Source organism: Schistocerca piceifrons, chromosome X (assembly GCF_021461385.2).
Source record: "Schistocerca piceifrons isolate TAMUIC-IGC-003096 chromosome X, iqSchPice1.1, whole genome shotgun sequence".
NCBI classification, from domain to species: Eukaryota; Metazoa; Arthropoda; class Insecta; order Orthoptera; family Acrididae; genus Schistocerca; species Schistocerca piceifrons.
Window position 1 is genome coordinate 435,565,810 of NC_060149.1, and position 15,184 is coordinate 435,580,993.

Below are 15,184 nucleotides of genomic sequence, written 5' to 3' on the forward strand. Positions count from 1 at the left end.
AGATCCCGCGCGAGTCTGGTAGCGCAACGAAGTAGATGCAATAGACTTAATTTAACAACTGTCGTCAATAATAATCATGATTTCGGCGGATCAACAGTTTTCAAGGACAGGGAACGATAGAATTCGTATCAAATACACATGTATTGGTAGAATGTATGTAAAATAGCAATTCCGGTAGTAGTAGTAGTAGTAGTAGTAGTAGTAGCAGTAGTAGAAGTCCTACATGGACGAAATAAAGGCAGCAATCAAACTAACTTCGTGATGAGCTCCAAGGAATAAAACAGCCCTAAAGAGCGCTTTTTCAGCTTCTGACGTATATTGTCGTTGAACGGCAGTTTTGGAGGAGATGTACTAAGCACATACCTCTCCCAAGCAGGATGTTGGCTTTCGAAATCGGAAACTCTCCTTCCAGTAGCTTCTCAATTGTGTCCACGAGGCTGAATGAGCCTCACTTCAGTCTTCCATCACTGATAACTCCTAGACGATACTGGGGATCAAAACTGACGACGGCACACAGTAGGAATATATCATATTTTCACCTTTCATAAGATTTACCGTTAAATACTGCAAATAACTGATTTTTAAAAATGACATAATTTCCATCGGAAAACCCATCCTTCCCTTGCAAAACCTGGACTAGTATAATGGATGGCCAAAATTAGCTATAATTGGTGTTATACACTCATTTTTAGCTCGGTTGGATGAATGTCGCGTAAATTAAGCTCCGCGAACCATTTCTGTTATTTCTTTTACTCTATCTCGCTTAACTGTGAAGTTAAATTTGTTGGAGGGAGAATAATCTGCTTAAGTGGATGTTTCTGCTATTAACTGCCTGAGTGCACATTCTAATGCTTTTAAACTACGTTTTAATGTAATTCTTCGTCATCGTCTGCCAACATTACCTCAGAGGATACATAGTGGTTATATGAAAGTATTAAAATTTGCTACTGTCCAGATGACCCCGTGCAGTCCTTCTAAGCACCATTCTAAGTGGAAAATTGTTGAAATATGTCCAAAATTTCCATCAGTTCCTTTTTGCTGAATTTCATGTTTCTGTGGTAATAACAGAAGATTGGACGTTACATCTTGCCCTAGAATATGGGGACGATAGACTTATTTTGTTCGGTGGGAGTAGAATCAGTCAGTATTACACGGACGGAACAAATGATGTGGGTGGAGGTAGATAACAAATGTAGTGTGCTAGCTTTCCTTTTCAGTAATGACGATGAACTTGGAGTAATCATAAGATGTTATTACAACTATACTGTTATCTCATAGCAGATTTTCTTTACTCTGAAACTGCCTGAAAAGATTTATGAATGTCACTGCGACAGCGTTGAAACTGTCGCTTCTGTTGGATGCCGCGTTTAGAAGTTGTAGTTGTACTCTCCGTATCCGTAAGTTGTTTAGAAATCTGAGTTTCCACACATGCGCCATGTCACAGCGTGGAACATCTACCAAACTTACTGCTACCCCGTAGATGGTACAAATGTTACAGAATACGCTGCTCTTCAAAGCAGAAGAACTATCATTCTTTGGTACGTTAGTTTCAAATTCTTCCCTACATTGAGCAGGTGGTTCATCTAATTTCTCCTTAAACGCAATAACTGTCACGCACACACTTTCATTGTGTTTCCTGAAATGTTAGATACTGATTATGTACGTCTTAATGATAAGGCTAGGATTACAACTCGCGAGATTTCGGTTACTGTCTGTTTCAATAAGCAATGAAACAGATGCAATAGACGTAATTTAACATCTGTCGTCACTAATAACCGTGATTTCGAAGGATCACCACTTTTCAAGACAGGGAATGATGAAATGCGAATCAGTTACGCATCTATACGCGGTGTCTGTTCTTTCGGCCATCACGATCACTTCGGTGCAGATGCACACCACGCTCGAACTCTTACGGAATAGTTGAAATGCCGCGAGTAATGAGGATAATGGGCAGGGGGAACTACATCAGTAGTATGTGGATGCGTTGAAAGTTTGGAACTGACAAGACGCGTGGTACGGTAGCCCGTGTTGTTGCGATGACTACTTCGTCGGGATGGCGCAGTGGTCATCGCATCTGCCTAGTAAGCGGGAGACCCGTGTTAGATTCCTGGTCCAGCACAAATTTTCAGCTTTCCCCTTCGATTTAAATTAATACTCACTGGCAGCTGATGTCATTAATTCCTTTGTGTCTTAATTATACATGTATTGGTAGAATGTATGAGAAATAACAATTCCATTCTCAGACTCGTAACTTGTTGCATAATTACAGAAGCAATCTAAAAATAAATGGGATAAATAACGGACTGAAATCGCGGAATTTGTTTGGCTTTGCTTAGGATTATCTATTGATGGAGTGAAAGACATCAGAGTCACGTCACTCACTGGCCTTCCCTAGTTTCACCGGTACCTGGTACGTTAGTGTCGGCAGTAAACCAGAATGGGACGCGGAACTTGAAATGACATCCCAGGTAGCAGACACAATAGAGGACTTAACTGCCAGGGAAACGACTGAGAATATCGATCTTTCTTAGGCGTTTTTAAAGGGAGGCCATTGACCCCGAACCCTTTCTGCTGTGACACGCATTGTCCGCTTCCAGCGATCGATGCGGAACTAGCACGTTTCTCTAAGTGTTCATAAAACTCGCACAAGCCCCTCCCTCCCCCCCCTCTCTCCCTCCCCCCCCCTCTCTCCCTCCCCCCCCCTCTCTCCCTCCCCCCTGTATCTCTCTCTCTCTCTCTCTCTCTCTCTCTCTCTCTCTCTCTCTCTCTCTCTGTGTGTGTGTGTGTGTGTGTGTGTGTGTGTGTGTGTGTGTTTTTGGAATAGGCAAAACACTATTTATCCAGTACTGGTATTTGATGATTCACCCTGTCACAGATACAAATCACTACATACGTTCCGTATTGTCTGGCGAAGGAGAGGATACAGTTAATAATATGCTGCGCTTTCCTTATTTTATTTCACATATTTACATTCCAAGTGAGTTATAAATATGAAGAAGCGTGTTGGGCTTGACAGTTTTTCTTTTTTTTTTTCATAATTAGCAATTGGTTGTTAAGTGGATAGCTTAAACACACGTTAATTCTTACGTTAATTTCTGCGCTATTTTGAGAAGAGCCGACACGTTGTGCGCCAAGAGATCCGTCGCCGTCTGCAGTTCGCGATTGCTGCCTGGCGAGGCATCAAGTTTCAGGTATCTGATACTGAGGGGCGATATTCCGACCAGTCAGAAGGAAAGAAAGATTATGGTTTAACTTCCGGTCGGCAACGAGGTTCTTGAAGACTGTGCACAAGTACAAGATCAAGAATGTGGAAGGAAATCAATTATGTCATTTTCAGAGTTACCTTCCTGATTTCAGCCTTATTTGATTCAGGTGAAACCACACCAAACTTAAATTTGGATGGCCGGACGAGGATCTGAATCCCGTTCACGAATGCAGGTCCGGTGTCTTAAATGTTGTGCTATCACACTTGGTCAACCAGAAGCAACTCTGAGGGAGTGGCAGTGAAAGTGTGCTAATGTAAGAAAATAAGGAACGATTTCAGGATTGAAACTAATTATACTGCAGAACAACCACCTTCAGGCGATCCGCGCTTTATTTAGCCCGTTTCGCTGCGTAGAGCAGTCTGTAAAGACACCTTCTTAAATATCAGGCAGGTTTCATGTTTCGATGAATCCCTTTGCAATATTGACATATTTTATTGATGATTCCGTTTTTGAAAAATGATGATAGTATTATTAAGTTAGCCCGTTATGACCTGTAGGTCTGTGATCAAATACTAGGTATGAGACTATAAGACGCTACCGCGTGCGTTATGAGAGGATAGATTTCTACCGTTCTTGCTCTGTTGGGTATATGGTACACGATATTTGTGTACTTCAAAACGTTCTCCATTTTTAATTGCGAGCCTCGATGGACGTACTAAAACGCATGCCTTAAAAATTATGAGCACTTGAGCACTTGTTCAGTATAAGAGAGATTTCACAGTAGCGGAGGTGAACAAGCGCTCATAGCTTTTAAGGTATGCCGTTTAGAGTCAATGGTTACGGGACAATTTTTTGTTGTTTTGATCCGTAGTACCACCTCTCAGAATTTAGGAAGCAAAGACCTTGAAGTAGAAGAGATTTGTTTCACAGTATCAAGAAAGTGCCCATGGTTCTTAAGGTATGCATTTTAGAGCCCATTTACACTAAACTTTTTCGCTTCGGATCGTTCCTGTCGTTCCTGAATGTCGACCATTACTGCTGGGGCACCTTATATTTGAAGCCACTTCGACGACTTGCGCATTGCAGTGTCAGTGCGTATTTAGTCATGCGGGTTCTCATTTGGTTTCACGAGACAGAGCAGGTCTTGTTCCATCTTCTCTAAGTACCAGAAAAAATCCTAACTGATCACCTGAACTGGAACACAGGATCTGCGCGTCAGCAGCCAACAGCGCTAACAACTAGACTTTGGAGTAGTTTACTTCTGTTTGCAATTGTAGTGTAATCGATACAATCATCTCCGTGGGAAAACTGCAGTTCTGCAAATTTTGTTCTCCGGAATTTTCACGTCTAACTGCACGTATTTAGTGTCAACCAGTGTCGCCAAGCTTCTGAGCTACCGTACCGATTTTAAATACTACTTTGATCCATCAGAAGAAACTAAAAACAGAAATAAGAATTTTAAAAATCTTACATTTGTTTACGGCCTATGAATTTTTATTTCTAGTAAATATGAAATCAATTTTAACTAAACTGTATAAAAGAAAAAGAAACTGAGTTGCACACGAGAAAGCAATTGAAGTGCAGTTTGTAATGAATTACATATGTAAGAACAGATTTTCGTATCAGGCTCCGTAACTTCAGTGAAAATGGTGGCAATCTTTTTTGTCATCAACAAATTTTTTTAACGTTGGAAGAGTTGGTAGTGGTTGCCGTTCGAACACAGTTGTCAAAGTGTTCATCAGTCAGTTTGAACCTGTGCTGGAACAAGAAGCCTCACACAGTTATGTAGAGCTGAACATTGCCTTCACTTTGAGGCTTACCCTGGACGAAAATTGGGTATTTTTATTTAGGAACAAGAGGCCAAATATTTTAAGAGCTTGAAGAAAACGAAAACGGTTATAAAGATAAATCATTTTGTAAATCAGCCATTTCCGACTCCAATGTAGCACTGTCTTCTTGAAAATCAAATTGCTCTATGGCATAAGTGGAGAACATCTTACCATCATGCTCTATAAAAGGCGATTTGACAAACTGTGCAACAATTTAAATGCTTTAGAAATTTTGAAAGCGTTTGTTGAATTGACTTCTCAAATCTGAAAGAATTTCAACGTATTGTTTACTGTTGTAAGGAGGCATTGAAGAGTCTTGCTTGTCAAAGGTTAGTTTCAAACTAGAAACATGTTCGTGTTAACCTTGTATTAGGTATTTTACCCACAGTTCCAGCTTTTTTGAATGAAGCTACATCTGCAATTATTCCACCAATATCTTAATTGTTACCTAGAAGCTGCAGGTTTAGGATATTTAACTTTTCTGTGTCGTCTGCGAGAAAGGCAGAATGCTGCAGCCAAACAGGATCTTCAAACTCGCAGAAGTATTTGCTTCGTTCTTTCAAAAATTCTGCTAAGGCAGGAAGTTAATGTATAAAAAGATATAAAGCTCTGCCTCTACTAAGCCAGTTAATTTCCGCATGAAGCATTAGATCACTACACTGGATTTTAGCTGCCTTACCTTTTGTTTCCTTAAAGCAATATCCAGTGGGAAACCCGTTTCAATCTCTGAGTGAACGGTTTTGAATTGACATTCGACGTTCCCTTTCTTCCCAAATGATGTACTTGCGTAGCACAGTACACACGCATATTTGCCCCATGCCTGGCTAAAGAAGTAAACGGTTTCCCATTCCGAAAGTGATAAGTTTTTTGCTCCTTGCTCGGACACGTCATCATTAGAACAAACCTGAATTATCATCAATGGCTAAGTCAAATTATCTATGTTATCAAATGTCTAATATTCCCACGAAAATCGACGTGCACAACCTCACACGTGCACAATTAGCTGTGATGCTGACAGTGTAGTTGTCTTGACTGACAGAGGCAGTTGTACCGGAGAAACAAGCAGTTACTGTCGCCGGTGCGTTCTGAGCTCGGAGGAGCAATCCCGGTTAGCCAACCTGAGCGTTACCACGATGTACCGAAAACCGCGAGTTACTAATAGTTCGCGATCAGCGGTTTGGTGGTCACTAGAGTAAACATTGTGAGCAATTAGTGGAGATTTAACGCTCAGTGCATGTTTCGGTAGGACAAACAACTCCGAGTCTAGTTTCAGTTGCGTCTTCTAGCTTCACTTTGTGATCAGAGTCGAAATATGCCACCCACGATATTTGGAGTTACCATGACACACGAATTATTTAAGTGAGAATCTAGAATGAAATAATTATATCGAAACCACGTTCTGTTATACTGTTTTGAAGTTGAGGTTGTGATGTTCTCAGACTGCGCACGTTAGTGGAGACATGGTGCCAAACCTTCCTGCCAACAGAGACAAGAAACCAGCAGGCCACACATGGAGCGTATACTTGTGTGCAGGCCGTTACTCGTGTTATCTTGTTGCGTAAGTCTCGTGAAACTATAGGTGCTTTGGCTGTTATCGACCTACCACTTTTTCATTATCTTCTGGCAGTTAGTTGTGGAGGATACGACCAGAGACTAGCGATAATGCAACTGATATTATCTGCCGCCGTCAGACCATATAACACAAACTACGCCATTACCTGTTTTAGTGCTACCCACCTCTGTACAGTGGAATGCCTTCGTTTCAGACTTCGATTTTGTCATGCAGCGAAACTTTTTAGTATTCGTCAAAACATCTTAAAATACGTCAACGGACCTTTCTGCGTAATGGACTCAGCAGGTGGACCTCGCATACGGGAGGAACGATACACAAATAGCTGCCCGGGCCCATCTACATTTAGGTTTTCCGTGGTTTCCCTAAACAAATTAAAGATAATGCAGGGATGATTCCTTTTGACAGGATTCTCCCTTTTTTTCTGTAACCTTGTTCTATCCAAACTTGTACTACACTCCGCCTCTGAATGTCCTCGCCGTTAACTGGACGTTAAGCTCGTCTTTTCCTTTTCATTATTTCGGTATGATGGTGTGTACTGAGTGGGATCCGCGTTATTAGACAATGCTGAACATACGAAATATGATGAACTTTGCAACAAATGTTGCGCCTTAACAACTTCAGGCGAATGCCGAGATGGTTCCTTAAGCAAGGTCGTGGCAGTCTTCTCCTCCGGTCTCTGCCTTGAATGACCGAAGTCTCGACAAGACTGTAAATTGTAACCTTCGTCCTTGGTAATTTGAGTGTCATTTCACCTTCCGGCGATAAATGGTGTCCGTTTTCGTTGATTTATTTCAATCATCTTAATCTATTTAGCTTGCCTTTAAAATGGATTTCTTCTACAGACTGGAAGCGTGTTAAGGTGGGCAGTAGGTGCGACCGGAGACCTCACCTTCTCTAAAGACATCGCTGCAAATTAAATGGAAAATCTTGGGCCTGTCAAGAAATCTACGTACGCGCAGCTTCCTGAAGGCCGCGAACTCTCTTCCTGTATGATTTACGCGTTTTCCCCATGCATTACGGAACTCATAAAGACATGAAAATGTAGATACCCTCGTGTGGGAGTGTCAGTCTGTTGCTCAAGCGGAAGATTCTGATACGTAAATCGCGAAAGTAAAAAGCTACATGAATTTTTTCCTCATTTCTTGAACTCCTATAGGTTTTATTTCACTCATTTGTTATTTAATAAAGCAATGGCAATGATATCAAACTTTCTGCAAAATTGGGAAGAAATTTACAATGTCAAATGTGTCAGCCATTGGTTAAGATTTGTGAACAATCGATAGTGTGAAAAAATCACCAAATACGAAAAAATACGCACTTAGCAAATTGAGTTAGAGATTGTATTAAGTATTTTGACAATTATAATTTTTGGCTTTGAAGCTTCCACTTCGCTCTCCCTCCCACCGCCCCCACACATTCCCACACATAAAAAAGGCATTATGCCAACAATCACACCGGTGAGAGATCTGAAATTTCGAGACCACCTACAGTGATTCATTTCTGCAAAAAGTTTCGAAGTATTCGTGGATAATTTTCATTCTCGTTAGATATCGGGCACAACAGTGCAATACATATATACGCAGTTAGGAAGTAATATTTAAGATTAATAACATACCTCATGATTTAGATTTTTTCCATATTTTTTAGTAGAAAAAATCTTTGTCAGAATCTTCTACGCGAACTACACATATCAAAAAAAAAGTTTTGCATCACTTCGATTCCGAGAGTTCCGGAACTGTTACAGAAAATAGGAATAGAGATCAACATAAACATCATTTCCGCCCTTTTTATTGCTCATGAAAACCACACATTGCATGTTGTACCGCCATACAGCGAGACCTTCAGAGGTGGTGATCCAGAGTGTTGTACGCACCGGTACCTCTAATACCCAATAGCACGTCGTCTTGCTTTGATGCATGCCTGTATTCGTCGTGGCATTCTATCCACAATTTCATCAAGGCATTGTTGGTCCAGATTGTCCCACTCCTCAACGGCGATTCGGCGTAGATCCCTCAGAGTGGTTGGTGGGGTCACGTTGTCCATAGACAGCCCTTTCCAATCTCACAGGCATGTTCGATAGGTTTCATCTCTGGAGAACATGCTGGGCACTCTAGTCGAGCGATGTCGTTATCCTAAAGGAAGTCAAATTCACAAGATGTGCGTGATGGGGGCGCGAATTGTCGTCCATGAAGACGAATGCCTCGCCAATATGCTGCCGATATGGTTGCACTATCGGTCGGAGGATGAAATTCACGTATCGTACAGCCGTTACGGCGCCTTCCATGACCACCAACGGCGTACATCGGCCCCACATAATGCCACCCCAAAACAGCAGAGAACTTCCACCTTGCTGCACTCGCTGGACAGTGTGTCTAAGGCGTTCATCGTGACCCGGTTGCCTCCAAACACTCCGACGATTGTCTGGTTGAAGGCACTCACCAGTGAAGAGAATGTGATGCGAATCCTGAGCCGTCCATTCGGCATGTTGTTGGGCCCATCTGTACCTCGCTGCCTGGTGTCGTGGTTGCAAAGATGGACCTCGCCATGGGCGTCGGGAGTGAAGTTGCGCATTATGCAGCCTATTGCGCACAGTTTGAGTGTAACACGACGTCCTGTGGCTGCATCAAAAGCATTATTCAACCTGGTGGCGTTGCTGTCAGCGTTCCTGCGAGCCATAATCCGTAGGTAGCGGTCATCCACTGTAGCAGTAGTCCTTGGGCGGCCTGAGCGAGCCTCTCTGTACCTCCTCCATGTCCGAACAGCATCACTTTGGTTCACTCCGAGACGTTAGGACACTTCCCTTGCTGAGAGCCCTTCGTGGCACAAACTAACAATGCGGACGCGATCGAACCGCGACATTGACCGTCTAGGCATGGTTGAGCTAAGTCAACACGAGCCGTGTACTTCCTTTCTAGTGGAGTAATTGGAACTGATCGGCTGTCGCCGCCCGGGGTGGCCGAGCGGTTCTGGGCGCTACAGTCTGGAACCGCGTGACCGCTACGGTCGCAGGTTCGAAACCTGCCTCGGGCATGGATGTGTGTGATGTCCTTAGGTTAGTTAGGTTTAAGTATTTCTAAGTTCTAGGGGACTGATGACGTCAGAAGTTAAGTCCCATAGTGCTCAGAGCCATTTGAACCATTTTGATCGGCTGTCCGACCCTCTCCGTATAGTACGCGCTGCTCATGCATGGTTGTTTACATCTATGGGCAGGCTTAGTGACATCTCTGAGCAATCATAGGGACTGTGTCTGTGATACAATATCCACAGTCAATGTCTATCTTCAGGAGTTCCGGGAACCGGGGTGATGCAAAACTTTTTTTATGTATGTAATACGGATGTTCTTATCCGTAGCGTTCGGTGTTAGGTCAGTCCCATGATGTACTGTAATAAGATGCATGTAGTAACGATTCGTATATTTACGTTAAGCCGGCCGAAGTGGCCGTGCGGTTAAAGGCGCTGCAGTCTGGAACCGCAAGACCTCTACGGTCGCAGGTTCGAATCCTGCCTCGGGCATGGATGTTTGTGATGTCCTTAGGTTAGTTAGGTTTAACTAGTTCTAAGTTCCAGGGGACTAATGACCTCAGCAGTTGAGTCCCATAGTGCTCAGAGCCATTTGAACCATTTATTTACGTTATTGTATTTTATAGTTATTTTTATTGGAACGTGTAATATGACGCAGAATCATGAGACATGTTATTAATTATACAGAACGTTTAAAAGGAAATAGCGAACATCATGACTTTGAACTATAAAAAGCCGAAATGAGGGGGAAACGACAGCAGTGATCATATAGCCTTAAAAATTAAAATTTGAAAAGCTTGTTACTGCACATGGTGTGGAGACGGTTTTCTCACAATTACTGTCAATGGACGTAATATTTACTTGTTATTGAACCCTATCTGGCGCTGTAAAACAAACGCTAAGCCTGGCTGTTAGGGTATACACTTTCCATTTAACAGCAGCCGTGAGCAGACTTGTTAGTACAATTGGTTGCGAAAGGAGGTTGAGCCTACACAACTGACTCTTCGTGAAGTCCTCACTGGCGTGGAAGGCGCTTTACCCGAATCACCAGGGAACGTATCCGTAACTGATCGTCTGCCGTGTTTGTCGTTTTTCATCTACGAAAGCTGAATCATTTGATAAACAGCAAGTTGTTGCTGTCATCAAAGGAGTTTTTCCAGTATCTCGTGTGCTGTATGTCACAGAGGAAAGTGCGGCCTGCTACGACAAGAACTTGCTAGTCAGCCAACCTGATTCAGGTACGCATAAAACATTTTGGGCGAATGGAAGAGTAGCTACTTTATTAAGTGATGGAAAGTTCCTTGGCTCATCCCGGATCTAATGGATATTGCACAGTTTTAATGACGTCACAGAATAAGTGGTGTTAAACCCTACCCACCGTAGCCAAATAACTGAAACAATGTGACTCAAAATTACCACCCCTGTTGTCTCTTCACATTCACAAACCAATGCAGTCAAATGCCTGCGTGATTTATGAATGAAAACCGCAAACTACTGGTTCCTCAAAATGTATCGAGCTGAAGCAGCAGTGCTGTGCCTCGTTGGTTTACTGCCCACGACGCTTTTAATAATAAACACTCGAACGCGTCGACGGGAGTCTTATTTTTCTTGTGTAAATGGTTTCTTTCGACCTACAGCTTTCAGTTATGTTTCATGTCAACTGCTGCATCACTTACGACGTATCCAAGAATGGCCCACAAATAACGGCAAGATTAGCTCTTAAGAGGAAGAAGGTGCTCCGTTTCTAACGGCATGGGCGTTAGCGAAACATAAAACACTCAAATTGTCGACGGCAGACGCAAACTGGGGCGCGGCTGTAAAGCTAACAGCATGAGTAAGCTGTACGTTTTACGAGCTACCAATCTGGTTTTGTTCCCGCTTCAACTTACTGTCTGTATTTTTTTGCTGAACTTTTCATTAGAATCCGATGGTTACCTATTTTTCAAGGTACTTACAATTTATTGATGTCAGACTTCCAACACTTTATGCAGACGTAAATATATCTTATCAGTTTTAAGGAATTTATACCGCAGAAGAAACAGAAGAAATAAGTGACAACAGCTAAAACAAGCGAGGAAGTCCCTGTTCTTCTCCCAGCTGACATATTAACACAGTGACACATCGGTTTTTATTACATGAAAGAAGAAGGCTAACTATTTTATCTGGATTCAGTTTCACTCCACTTGAAAAGTACTTCAGGTCAATATTCCGTTGAAAACTACTTGAACTTGAGTTAATATGGCAGAGTATGTATCATATTTTGTGTAATCTTGTTCGCATACTTCGCTTTGTAACTTTCACTTTGCAGGCGACACGCTGACGAAAACTGGCCGTCGCGCCTCGAGTCCGCTTCGTGGCCTGCTCAGACCAGTTGGTTGCGAAGTGAAGTAACGATGAAGTGGGTATAAGGTTACTAGTCAGAACTTACTCAGGATAATAAGCCCGCGGTTTCTTTGGAATATCAATGACATTGCAAGGACCCAAAGATATTTGTAGTGAATTTTAGTTTGTTTCTCCATCCAACGCGCACTGCATTTGGCACCGTGCCAATTATGTCTGTCCGCTGATCGTATTTCTTCGAGAGAAGGAACTCTAGCTTCGTACTGCAAATGCGGTGAGAAGCTCATAATACCTATTTCCGTTGATCTCCTCCAATTCTTTCTTCCGGGTCATTGTGTCAACCACAGTGAATTCTACTTTCGTAACAATCGATATAATAATTACCCCGCACGTGACACGCCTCTTCCGCTCAGTTCGGTTTTTCGGACTGTAGGCTTTGCACCTAACACATGTATTAACTCGGTTTTACCTAACTCTGTTTTACTGTAATCGATAAAGATTCGCAACATCTTTTACAATTACGACTAGAACCGACTGTAGCAGAGGGTATCCTGGGACTACTTAGCTTTGCGTTTAATTTTGAAAACAGATTGCAGATTTTCTTTACATGAATAGCAAAGAAAAATATTTCTGTGGAAAATATTGAGTCCTCATCATGCTGCCCACGTCTTCGCGGTTGTACTATGTGGTGGACTAGTCTGGTTACAAAGCAAGCATGCCTTCAGTGCCGGTCTGGTGATTCAAGCTTCCATCACCATACGTTGTCGTTTAATAATTTTCTCATGCCATCTCGGATGCATCCCATGAAAGGCAACTTGGGCGGGTCATGCCGCGGTCATCGAGTTGGCCCGGGAGTCACGGCCGCGGCGGAAGTGAGTCACTCGCCTCTGTTGCTTCCAGATGCTTGCAGCCTTGCAGCCACTATTCTGGCTTGCGAAAATAACCCACCACACTCATTTTAGCAGGCGCTCTTTATCTCTTATTTTGCGGATGATTTTCAGTTATTTTATTGACTACAAACATTTAATATAGCTGTAATTTGGTAAGTTTGAGGCGGAACGTGTGCTGATTATTTACGTGTTAATTTAACTGTTAGACGCAGCGCTTGTAACCTTTGAGAGTGCACAGTAACAAAGTACGTTATCAACAGACGCTATATTTATCTTGGTGTCTTCAACAAGGGTAGGCAACCAAACGTCAGGGTCACTGTGTCTGTGCTCCCTGTTTCAGATACAGATCTCTCTGTTAGAATGACTTCCTTACTCGGTGAGCATTTATAGAGGGAGGGGGGGGGGTATTAATTTTTTCGCCATAAGATCTGAAAAAGTTGTTAATAATTGTACTGTCTGTAAATGCCTATTATGATCTGTGGTTGACGAAGAAAGTTGCATTAAACCCTAGTGGGAATGTTGAAATAAAAAGTCTGTGGAATGCCTTAATAACAGTTTTTTCATGTGGTGATTTATGATATCACACTACTTGTGTCACTAAGGGTGTGGCCAAACCAACAGGGACACTTTATGGTAGTAGTTACTTATGGTGTAGACATTTGTGTAAGGTTTTTTCAGCCGGTTGTTTTGCCCTCTCCCGCCCCCCCCCCCCCTCCCACCCCGCCACGCGCGCGCGAGCACACACACACACACACACACACACACACACACACACACACACACACACACACACGCTCGCGTTTTGTAGTTTCATTGTTATGATCACAATCAGTATAATCTGTCACTGTGATTGCTAATCTGTAACAATGTAGTAGCCATAGACTCTAAAGGAAATTTGCTTGTTTCAGAGCCCAAGTGGGGTGTCTTCGGAGAGTGACGAAGAACCTGTTAGTAAACATCCACGTCTTACAGGAGCTGGTGATACTTCAGATGAGGGTTCATATTTTGAGGTTAGTGGATCTCAATGATGATATTGTATGTAACTGTGTATGAGAACCTAAATACTTGTCTGTCAAGTATTTTGTGTAGGCAGTTCTTTTGAAGGGCCGAGTTGTAAACATGTATCCAATTACTTCAATTTTGTTATAGCTTGGTGGCTACTTTGACTCTTTAACCAAGGGAGACCTGGTAGTACTAAAAGTATGTAGTAATGTGGAAGCAAGTTCGATACACAGGAAGCAAATAGGTGTTGCGGTGATGGACTTGATGGACTGCAGCTAATAATATAGTTTGTCCTTCATTTGTTGGGTCTTAAAAGTGTATGCCATCGGCCCTAACAAACTATGGTAATGTGATAGGGCAAATGAACATTCTTCAGGGCACTTGTGATGACAGTGTTCTCTTATTTAATTGAGAATTGCACCTTTAATGATATAGTAACTATGAGAGGCAGTCAAGTGAAAATGAGATAGATGGAAAAGTAAATAAACTGTTTATTACTCTGAAAGTAATTGCCATAACTGTTACCACATTTATGCCACTGTGAGGTGTGGAAAAATGTTTTTGGTTGCCTGGGAAACCATCATTGTACCCAGATATGCACTTCTTCATCTGAAACAAATTGATGGCCACAAATGTCTCTCTTCAGGGCACCAAAAATACGGTAATTGTGTGGGCAGAGATGGAGCTGTATGGAGGATGTGTAAGGGCTTCCCAATGAAACTTTTGCAGTGTAGTCAAAACAACCATGGCAACATGTGGGCAGGCATTATCCTATAACAGAATGATGCCGCCCATCAACATTCGTGGGTGTTTGGATGCGATGGCACATTCAGTTTTTGCAAAGTGCCCATGTTGTCAAGTTTGTTTCAACTACACTGCAGAAGTTTTGCTGGAACTCCATACAGTACTGATATCTCCCTATGTAGTTGCCACATTTTCAAAGCCCTGGTGAAAGACATTCATGGGTGTCAGTTTCCTTTGGACAAATAGGTGCATGCCTGGGTACAAGCATTGTTTCATAGGCACCAACAAACATTTTTCCATAAAGGTTTTGACCATCTTGTCTAACCATGGGATAAATGTATTCACAGTTATGGTGATCATTTTTAAATAATAAACAGTTTACTTACCTTTCTTCCATCTGTATCATTTTCATTGAATTACCACTTGTGTATCAGGTAAATCTCCATAATTATTGGACAAAACTTCTCTAAAATCATTTACCGCAATAAGGGTCAGCACTCTTATAAATTTTAATGTCCCACTGTTATTCAAAATCAATATTTGGTAGTACAATAATCGTAGAATTATCTTTCCGAATCA

The 15,184-nt window shown here is 42.2% G+C and overlaps 1 protein-coding gene across 3 annotated transcripts in view; it reads left to right on the top strand.

Moving 5' to 3' along the window:
- Positions 1–15,184, top strand: part of LOC124721743 — an 855,569-nt gene that overhangs the window by 686,134 nt on the left and 154,251 nt on the right. For all 3 annotated transcript variants that reach the window (XM_047246845.1, XM_047246844.1, XM_047246846.1), the window contains one exon: positions 13,768–13,869. In XM_047246845.1, the coding sequence (XP_047102801.1) occupies positions 13,768–13,869 (102 nt within the window). The remainder of the gene's footprint in view (positions 1–13,767; positions 13,870–15,184) is intronic.